Raw genomic sequence first — 9,822 nt, forward strand, 5'->3', positions numbered from 1 at the left:
TTTAAGAATGAAGCAAACAAAAGAAAACAACAAACTACAGGAAATAGGTTTCTTATAATTCATTTCCTTATTTTTTTTCGCCAACCAAACAACATCAAAACTAGTTTTCTTAAAAAATCACTCACATCATTCAATAATAATGTGACAACTCATCTCATCACATCTCTATTTCTTTGATTTCCTTCTTTTTTAGCCAACAAAACAATTCAAAAACCTATTTTTCTTAGAAATAGGTTTCATTTTCTTTAATTTCCCTCTTTTTTTAGGCAAACGAACAAACCCTGATCTGAAAGTTTGAAGTTGGTGCTTTAATAAAAAATACTTTATATATAGAAAACTCTTTTAAGGGCGATGGATAGTTTTGTAAAATTCATCTTTTTTTATTAATCTTTTTATTATAGCTTGAAAGTTCGTACAACTTGTGAACATAACAAAACTTTTAACTTTACAAGTAGGACTACAGAGTCGAAAAAGAACTCCTGAAAGATTTATGGGCCTAAACATAATTTGCGTTCACCCCACTTTTGTAGCTCACTCTCACTGCTATAACTATCTACAGTCTTTGCCGACGACAGAATCTCAAAAGACGAGGAGGGGAAAGAAAAAGAGGGGAGAAAAGAAAAAAGAAAAAAATGGAGCCTCGATGGAGGGAGGAGGATTTCTTGAGTTGCTCAGGGAGCAGGAGATTCGCAAAGGAGATGGTCGCCGCTTCTCCCTTCTCCGATCTCGATCACGCGATCCGATGCGCCAGGGATATCTGGTTCAATAAGGTTCACCGTCGTCATCATCATCATCATCATCATCATCATCAACATCTCAATTTCGATTCTTTTTCTTCTTTAATCAATCTTCATCTTGTTTTCTTTGTGTACAGGTTGATGTCAAGTGTTTGCTCGAGTCTTTCGCTGCTCATCCTGAGATCGGGAACACCTCAAAGTCCATGCCCCAGTAACAAAATTCCGAAACTCTTTGATTATATTATGAAATTATTTTAAATGGTGAAAAAAATGATTGGAGTTGTTCTTGGATTTGACGATCAATTAGATGGAACAAGGAAGAGCAATCCACTGCGCTTGCAACAGCCACCAGTTCAACGATGCGGGTAATAATTTTTGCTCAAGATTTTTTGAGTCCTGCATGCAATATTCTTCTTGAACTTAGGAAAGAGTAAATTTCACCCCCCAAAAACCTCCCTAAAAGCCAAAAAAAAAAAAAATCTTCCATTGAAACCGTCATGGAAAATTAACCGAAATTCCGTAATCTCCTAATATCAGAAGAGAAGGTTATTAGTAAGGGGAATTGAGGGGAATTTATTTCAGCCCATTTGAAAACTTTAATAAAGGGAAGGGGAGTTCAAACACGATCTTGCTCTTTGAGTTTGATCTTGGAAGGGTAAAGCTGTCCATGCAGGGCAATCTTTTCTTAGTTCAATTACACCCCAAAATTTTGGGGGGAGCAAAATCCCATAAATTTTCATCTCAATTAACTTAATTTCTCCTCAATTACCCCCATCAAATGAGTCCTTAAGTAGGGTTAATGGTTCACTTATCTTCCTTTATCTCTCATTACCCCCAATCGAAATAGGGTATTAGTAGACGATACATGGATTTTAAAAAATTTAAAGTAAGAGGGGGCAAACAAAAATCAGAAGCTGTGACCTTGATCTGTGTGCAAGGAAAAAGAAATTTGGGGAAGTGCATGGAAGTTCGTGGGAAACAGCCCAAGGTTTTCAGGGTTTATGCTTTAGGAAATTTTGTTTTTGGTTGAAAGTTGTGAGATTCTGAAAGTTAGGATGATAAGCTTTGATACTGTATCTTTTTGTAGGAACTAGCTGAGTGGAATGTTCGTTACAAGGAGAAATTCGGATTTGTTTTCCTTATATGTGCATCTGGGAGAGGTACGCCAGAGATCCTTGCTGAATTGAAGGTAATATGTATATTTCATTTGTTCGTTGATGTTTTAATTTATATCATAGGATGGGTGGAATGGAATTTCTAGGTATGTAAACATTAAATTGTTTCTATACACCAGTTTGGTTTTCTGCTAACATGAACGCTTTCTGATGGTGGTGTAGGAGAACAAAGAGATTAATATGTGGTTTCAGTTGATTTAAAAAAAAATAACAGGGCCATGATGGAGATGTTGTGTTGGTGAGAAGTGTATACTATAGTAAAGTTGATACATAATATGCATGATTGAGTAGTAATAACTGGAGGGAAGATAATAGTTTCCCAGCTCTATTAGCTTATGCAAACTGCCAACATTTGGATTAAGTCCTCTCCTTATGGTAGTTATGGATGATTTTAGAAATAGTGCATATCGTTTGTCGTTAACACTGAAGTATTTATGAGACTAAGGGAGTGATAATTTCCAAAGTTGAACAATGCATATAAGGCTTAGGTGACAATATATTGAATTGGTGGGAGATATTATGGCACACAATCATACAGTTTATGAAAAGAAATAAACATGCAGTTCATGTTGATAAAAGACCTTGAGGTAACTACTGCACATATGAGCTTTAATCATTCATCATGACGACATATGGTCGGATAGGAGGCACTATTTACATAATCAAAATGGTATACTAATTGAAGTGGAGAAGTGTTTTTTTGGAGAGTACATGTTTAAAGAGTATCTATCTATCTATATAGTTAAAAGGAAAGTTTTCAAATATGGATGTACTTCTAGTTATGCTTGGTCAGAATGTCAGCCGATTAGGGAACATTTTGAGAAAACAGATATTGCTAACATGTCAAGGAAAAGGATATTAGCTGACGCATTGGGAAATCCAAGTACTAACGAAAAACTGCCAAAAATGATAAACGATATTCAAATCACATCATTTTGTGGCAAGCCTTCTAAAAGGACATTTTAGTCGATATATCAACTGTAACACCTCCGGAGGTATATAAACTTGGGCATGATCTGTCCGTAATAAGGAGAGTGGACCTGCTCAGTTTTTACATACACTCCTATGTATATATATATATACAATAATACTAAAGAGTGAGAATAAAGCAATGAAAATATATACAACACTCAAAATCACAAGGTTGACAGCAAAGTCCACAAAATACCAGAACGCTAAAAGAAACAATAGTACATAACGCTAAAAGAAACAATAGTACAGTACAAGTCTGAAAATAGCTACAATACACATTAATACATTTTCAATTAGTCAAAAGTACTACAAAAGCAAATACAAATTAATTTCTACTATGATTTCCATCCGAGCTAGTCTTCTATGCTAGGGTCTGTAATCCCCTTGCCCTTCACAATTGTATGACCTGTGAATGAATACAGAAACAATAGGGGTGAGCTTAAGACCTAATAGGCAACCATAAAAATCTCGGGTACAACATAAGGGATGAATGAAAGGAATAATCATTAATATTTGAGTTTGAACGAATGGATATCAATCATTAAATTACCATCTCATGTCATGATCATTGATCGAACTGAATTAACATATGTTAATATGGATAATCAAGCTCTACTATTCAGGATTCCAAACTCCCTAATCATGGGGTAAACAATAAATCACGCATGCCTTTATACACCCACCAGTGAGCATCCTCACACAGGCCATTGGCCCCTCCAAGACCCATTTCTATTACCACCCACCGGTGAAGTTTACTTCACACAAGGCATAATCCATGAATATAGAGCATCAACCATCAACAAAGAAAAGAATACTATCATTCTCAATAATGAAATCATCGAAGCAAGTCGAATTGTCACAATATAATCATTCAAAGAATATTCATGATATAAAACCGAAGCAAACAATATTAGGATAGCAATGGTTAAACAATCAACAACAAACCTACGCATGAAGTGATTCAGATAGGAATATTATGAAAGTAATACGATATACAACTGAGCATAGTAATCTAACTCGCATGAATTTCAAAAAAGTAATCATTCAAACTCTCAAAAAATCGAGAGAAAACAATGAAAGGTTACCTACTGTTTGTGCCGGCTTCTTCTTGACTGACGAACGAATCCAAGATTCTTTGTCCTATATACACATACATGTATACCTATATGAGATTCTAAGTAACTAGGTCTTTTATTATTTTTCTAAATTTATATCTTATATCATGTTTTATGCTACACTAGATGTTTACATTCAATACTTATAATATACATAGCAGCAATTACAGTGTACATGTAGCAGTTTGAGATAAATGGATGGTAGAGCAATCGATTACCAAAATGCATGAAACTAGTGTCATATGACTCTAATATGCGTCTACTTTTCAAAACAATAAGTTATTTTCAAGATTTATATCCATGACTCAAGTTATACACAGGATATGCAGGACATGTACAGATTGTAATTGCAGACTATGTAACAGATTTGAATGCACAAATGAGGGGTCAAATGACATCCAAAATTTGTGAAACAACATTCAAAACATTTCTATATAAGTCTTGTTTTTGAAGCAAAAACAATTTCATGCATGCTAACTTTTTGAAGAGAGTTATGCCCTATACAACATAGAAGGGTCAGGATTTAGACTTGTGCCGAGAGCTGAATTTACTCCCTCATCTTACTAGCTCTTTCAGGTTTAATCCACTATCAAAATACAACCACAAATATGATATGGATAACTTAGGCTCTGTTTGGTAACCACTGCGTTTGTGGCGTTTCAGTTTTGTTTTAAAAAAAAAAGTAAAACTTGTTTGGGAACCATTCTTTTTTTTCTGTCCAAATCCACAGCAAACCCAAACTTTCAACGGGTTTCTCAAAACAACAAATAGGTGTTTAAATCCCGTTGTTTTTATTTCTACTAAAATATCGACCCAAGCTCTCAGATATGAGTGTCATAAGGTTTTAAATATCAGATGTCGGGTTTATGTCGGATGACTGAAATCCATGTCGGATAGCGAAAATCGGGGATATATCGGGGGACATTGACTAAATATCGGATTGTCATATCGGGTAGTGCGTATATGTATAATATCATGTCCTAAATGTAATCTAAGCATTCATAAATTTAATATAAGCATACTTTATAAATTCTATAGACTAAACATATAAAAAAGTAAATAATATATGGATTTGGGTTCATAAACTCTTTCTATCGGGTTCATAAGAAACCCTTAAACATGAGAACGGGTTAAACGGGTTTGGGTATTTATCACTAAACCCAAATCCGATAACAAAAAACAGATCTTAAAAAAAATACCATATCGGTTGATTTTTAAAAGCTAAAAATAGGCTGATATGCCCGATATAACCCTGGTATTTCCGATTTGGCCCTGAAAATTGACATACGAGTTGAAAACATCCATGTCGTGTCGGTCAAACCCTCAAACCGATATGTCGGTCGACATGTCGGACATGTCGGGCGACATTTAATACCTTGGAGTGTCGCCATCGCCCAAATCTTGGCCGTCGTCGTGTCACCCAAACCTTGTGTGCGCGTGTGGCGTCGCATTGCGGGCCGGTCGCTGTGGCGGTGGGATTGTGGGCGTCTCGTCGTCGCCTAAGTGATAGATCTGATCTTTCATCGTCGCCTCCAGACCCCAAACTCCGTCGTCGTCGCCTCCAAACCCCCAAACTCCGTTGTCGTCGCTGCCAGACCCCAAACTCCGTCACCGGCTCGCCCTCTAGACCCCCCCAAACTCCGTTTTCGTCTCCGTCGCTGTCGCCTCCAGACCCCCCTTAGATCCCGTCGTCTCCGTTCTCAACGCGTCCAAATCTGTAACCATTCTCGTCTCTCGATCTTAATATTTCTTTTTTTCTGAATTTATGAATTGTTATGTGTAATTTTCAGTAGTTGTTCCTGCAATGTGACCCTTTCAAAACCACAACCGTGTTTTCAAAACACTTTAGGAGAAAAAACTAAACACCAATGTGTTTTTCTAGAAAAACACAACAACGAAAACACCTTGGAAGCCAAACAAAGCCTTAACAAACCTAGTTTCAAATTGTAAAAATTTTATTCACTAAAAGTATAAATAGAAAGTGAGATACATGTAACACACCGCCAAAGGGCAGACTGGATATTCTGTGCACATACATAGAGTTTGACCACAGATTTGAACTAGTAAAAGATCTCAGAATTGGATAAAATTAGATTCAAATGAAAGATATGAAAGTCTAGTTCCCGAATATCTAAATAAATTAAAATTATGACTAATGATCATGGAGATATGGACGAGAGCTTGCACATACATAGAGTTTTGATCATATGGGGCCTGAAAACCAGTAAATATCATATTTTTTATGTTTATAGATACAAAGATCATATTCTCCATGATCTCCATGATCATTAGTCATAATTTTAATTTATTAAGATATTCAAAAACTAGATTTTTATATCTTTCATTTGAATCTAATTTTATCCAATTCCGAGATCTTTTACTAGTTCAAATCTGTGGTCAAACTCTATGCATGTGCACAGAATATCCAGTCTGCCCTCTGGTGGTGTGTTACATGTATCTCACTTTCTATATATGCTTTTAGTGAATAAAATTTTTACAATTTGAAACTAGGTTTGTTAAGTTATCCATATTCATATTTGTGGTTGTATTTTGATAGTGGATTATACCTAAAAGAGCTAGTAAGATGAGGGAGTAAATTCAGCTCTCGGCACGAGTCTAAATCCTGACCCTTCTATGTTTTGTATAAGGCATAACTCTCTTCAAAAAGTTAGCATGCATGAAATTGTTTTTGTGTCAAAAAACTAGACTTATATAGAAATATTTTGAATGTTGTTTCACAAATTTTGGATGTCATTTGACCCCTCATTTGTGCACTCAAATCTGTTACATAGTCTGCAATTACAGTCTGTACATGTCCTGCATATCCTGTGTATAACTTGATCCATGGACATAAGTCTTGAAAATAACTTGTTTTGAAAAGTAGACGCATATTAGAGTCATATGACACTAGTTTCATGCAATTTGGTAATCGATTGCTCTACCATCCATTTATCTCAAACCGCTACATGTACACTATAATTGCTGCTGTGTATATTGTAAGTATTGAATGTAACATATACCATGATATAAGTTATAAATTTAGAAAAATAATAAAAGACCTAGTTGCTTAGAATCTCATATGGGTATACATGTATGTGTATATATGACAAAGAATATTGGATTCGTTCGTCGGTCAAGAGGAACCCGGCACAAATAGTAGATAGCCTTTCATTGTTTCCTCCAGATTTTTTGAGAGTTTGAATGATTACTTTTTTAAAATTCCTGCGAGTTAGTTTACCATGCTCAGTTGTATATCGTATTACTTTCATAATATTCCTATCTGAATCACTTCGGGCGTAAGCTTGTTGTTGATTGCTTAACCATTGCTATCTTAATATTGTTTGTTTCGGTTTTATATCATGAATATTCTCTGAATGATTATATTGTGGCAATTCGACTTGCTTCGATGATTTCATTATTGAGAATGATAGTATTCTTTTCTTTGTTGATGGTTGATGCTTTATATTCATGGATTATGCCTTGTATGAAGTAAACTTTACCGGTGGGTGGTAATAGAAATGGGTCCCGAAGGGGCCAATGGCCTGTGTGAGGATGCTCATTGGTAGGTGTATAAAGGCATGCGTGATTTATTGTTTACCCCCATGATTAGGGAGTTTAGAATCCTGAATAGTAGAGCTTGATTATCCATAATAACATATGTTAATTCAGTTCGATCAATGATCATGACATAAGTATGGAAATTTAATGATTGATATCCATTCGTTCAAGCTCAAATATTAATGATTATTCCTTTCATTCATCCTTTATGTTGTACCTTAGATTTTTATGATTGTCTATTGGGCCTTAGGCTCACCCCTATTGTTTCTGTATTTATTCATAGGTTATACAATTGCTAAGGGAAAGGGGATTACAAACTCTAGCATAGAAGATTAACTCGGATGGAAATCATAGTAGTAATTAATTTGTATTTGCTTTTGTAGTACTTTTGACTTAACGAACATGTATTAATGTATATTGTAGCTATTATCAGACTTGTAGTGTACTATTGTTTCTTTTAGCGTTCTGGTATTCTGTGGACTTTGCTGTCAACCTTGTGATTCTGAGTGTTGTATATATTTTCACTGCTTTATTCTCGCTCTTCAGTATTATTTTGTGTGTGTATACATAGGAGTGTATGTCAAAATTGAGCAGATCGATCCTCCTTATTATGGACAGGTCATGTCCAATTTTTATGTACCTTCAGGAGCGTTACATCAACCATGTTAGTGTGTCCCCTTCGCAGTCTTGGCTAGAGTGTCGTTGACGTGACACACATCCAAGCAATTAATTATGATTTAGGCATGTTGAGATTTAGGTTGTGTAGGCTTGGATGTGTGTCATGTTTGGGACACTCTAGCCAACATTGTGGGGGATACACTAACCCTTGTTCACTTATGTATATATGTTGCTTCTGAGAAAGGGCCTTCCCAGATGACAAAATCCATCTGGATAGACCTTAAATCCGTCTTTAATGTCTCTCTGTGGAACATCCTTGTAGACAAAATTTACCGTCTATATAGTATATACCAATGAAATAATATAGAAGGATATTTTGTCTTTGATTTGGTTGAAAAACTATAAAATGCTAAATGGCACAAACAAAGAATAATAAAGACAGAAATTTCCGTCTTTGATTCGATTGAAAAACTGTTAAATAAAATTTTGGTTTGAAATTAAATGGGGCATATGGAATTCTCAGCTTGCACCATTTAAATATTGGTATTACATGGAAATAATGTAGAAGGATGTTTCCATTAAATATTAAATATTATTTAATAGAGACGATGTTATTTAAATATTTATATGAGCTTGTAATGGTCTAAATAAAGATAGTATTACGCAAGAGGGTTCAGCTGAATTGATAAGCTGTCTATGAGTAGTAGGTCACGGTCTCAGGTTCGACTCTCTTAGAGAGCACCCATAGGAAATTAATTTTATGGAATACCTGAGGCCGTGCATTGGGAGTGCCCCTTACCCACGCCCAGGGATTTGATGCCCATGTTCCGAAGGATTGTTCACTCATCAAACCCAAAAAAAACAGTAATAATAATAAAGAAAGTATTCTATCACATTTTTTGTACATGCCACACGTGCCAAATTTCAAGGTGAGGAGAATATAGCATGTTTTCTACATGCTTATCTATAAGAAACAATATGATTTCTTAACCAGATGATCAAAGGTGAGAAATCAATACGCATGCAAGAATTTAGACGTATGGTCAGCTCAGAATGAACCTATTGCTGTAATCAGTGTATGCCATCATAGACCATCGAGTTTTTTAATGCAAAAGAGTGATAGGAAACATAGAGTAATAGTAAGGAACATGATTTGAGGCAATAAAAAAGAATAGAATAGCCATTCACCTATAAAAGGAATTGACCCTTAACAGATTTGAATGGAGAAAAATGATGGCCGGACCCAGAGGTTTGGTTGTAGCTGTTATGGGTACTGCTGTTTCTGGATTTCTGGTTACAGAAAATGAATAAGATGTATGAATATGTTTGCGAACTGAATCACAGATGCTATTTCTATGCAGTTCATATTAAGGATATGCGTGGTAAGTCCTATTATATGCACATATTTGTACTCATGATTATGTGAGCAGTGCACCTAGCCAATAAATATCTTGACTGCCAGTGGAAGTTGTGCATGTATCACTGAGATTTATTGGAACTATCATACCTCTTTTTTTAGTGAGCCATCCTAGCGTGATATGGATCTAGGGGCCAAAGCTTATTTTTATGCGTGGAGAACTATCATGTAAAGGTTAACTATGTTGGGACACGTTCAACTAGATTTACATTAGGAACCATGAGAATCAT

General features: G+C 35.4%; 1 protein-coding gene across 1 annotated transcript; it reads left to right on the forward strand.

Moving 5' to 3' along the window:
• On the forward strand, positions 556-3,447 carry LOC109850968 (uric acid degradation bifunctional protein TTL-like). Its single transcript, XM_020421060.1, has 4 exons — positions 556-770; positions 875-948; positions 1,045-1,102; positions 1,825-3,447. The coding sequence occupies exons 1-4, from the start codon at positions 633-635 to the stop codon at positions 1,996-1,998; spliced, it is 444 nt and encodes a 147-aa protein (XP_020276649.1). The 5' UTR covers positions 556-632; the 3' UTR covers positions 1,999-3,447.

This window comes from Asparagus officinalis, chromosome 7, assembly GCF_001876935.1.
Source record: "Asparagus officinalis chromosome 7, Aspof.V1, whole genome shotgun sequence".
Taxonomy (NCBI): Eukaryota; Viridiplantae; Streptophyta; class Magnoliopsida; order Asparagales; family Asparagaceae; genus Asparagus; species Asparagus officinalis.

Excerpts from the sequence above, each read along its gene's own strand:
- LOC109850968 (XM_020421060.1), top strand. The coding sequence starts at position 633 with ATGGAGCCTCGATGGAGGGAGGAGGATTTCTTGAGTTGCTCAGGGAGC. Across the intron at positions 949-1,044 it reads ACCTCAAAGTCCATGCCCCA|ATGGAACAAGGAAGAGCAAT; the intron begins GTAACAAAATTC and ends ACGATCAATTAG. Across the intron at positions 1,103-1,824 it reads CCACCAGTTCAACGATGCGG|GAACTAGCTGAGTGGAATGT; the intron begins GTAATAATTTTT and ends ATCTTTTTGTAG.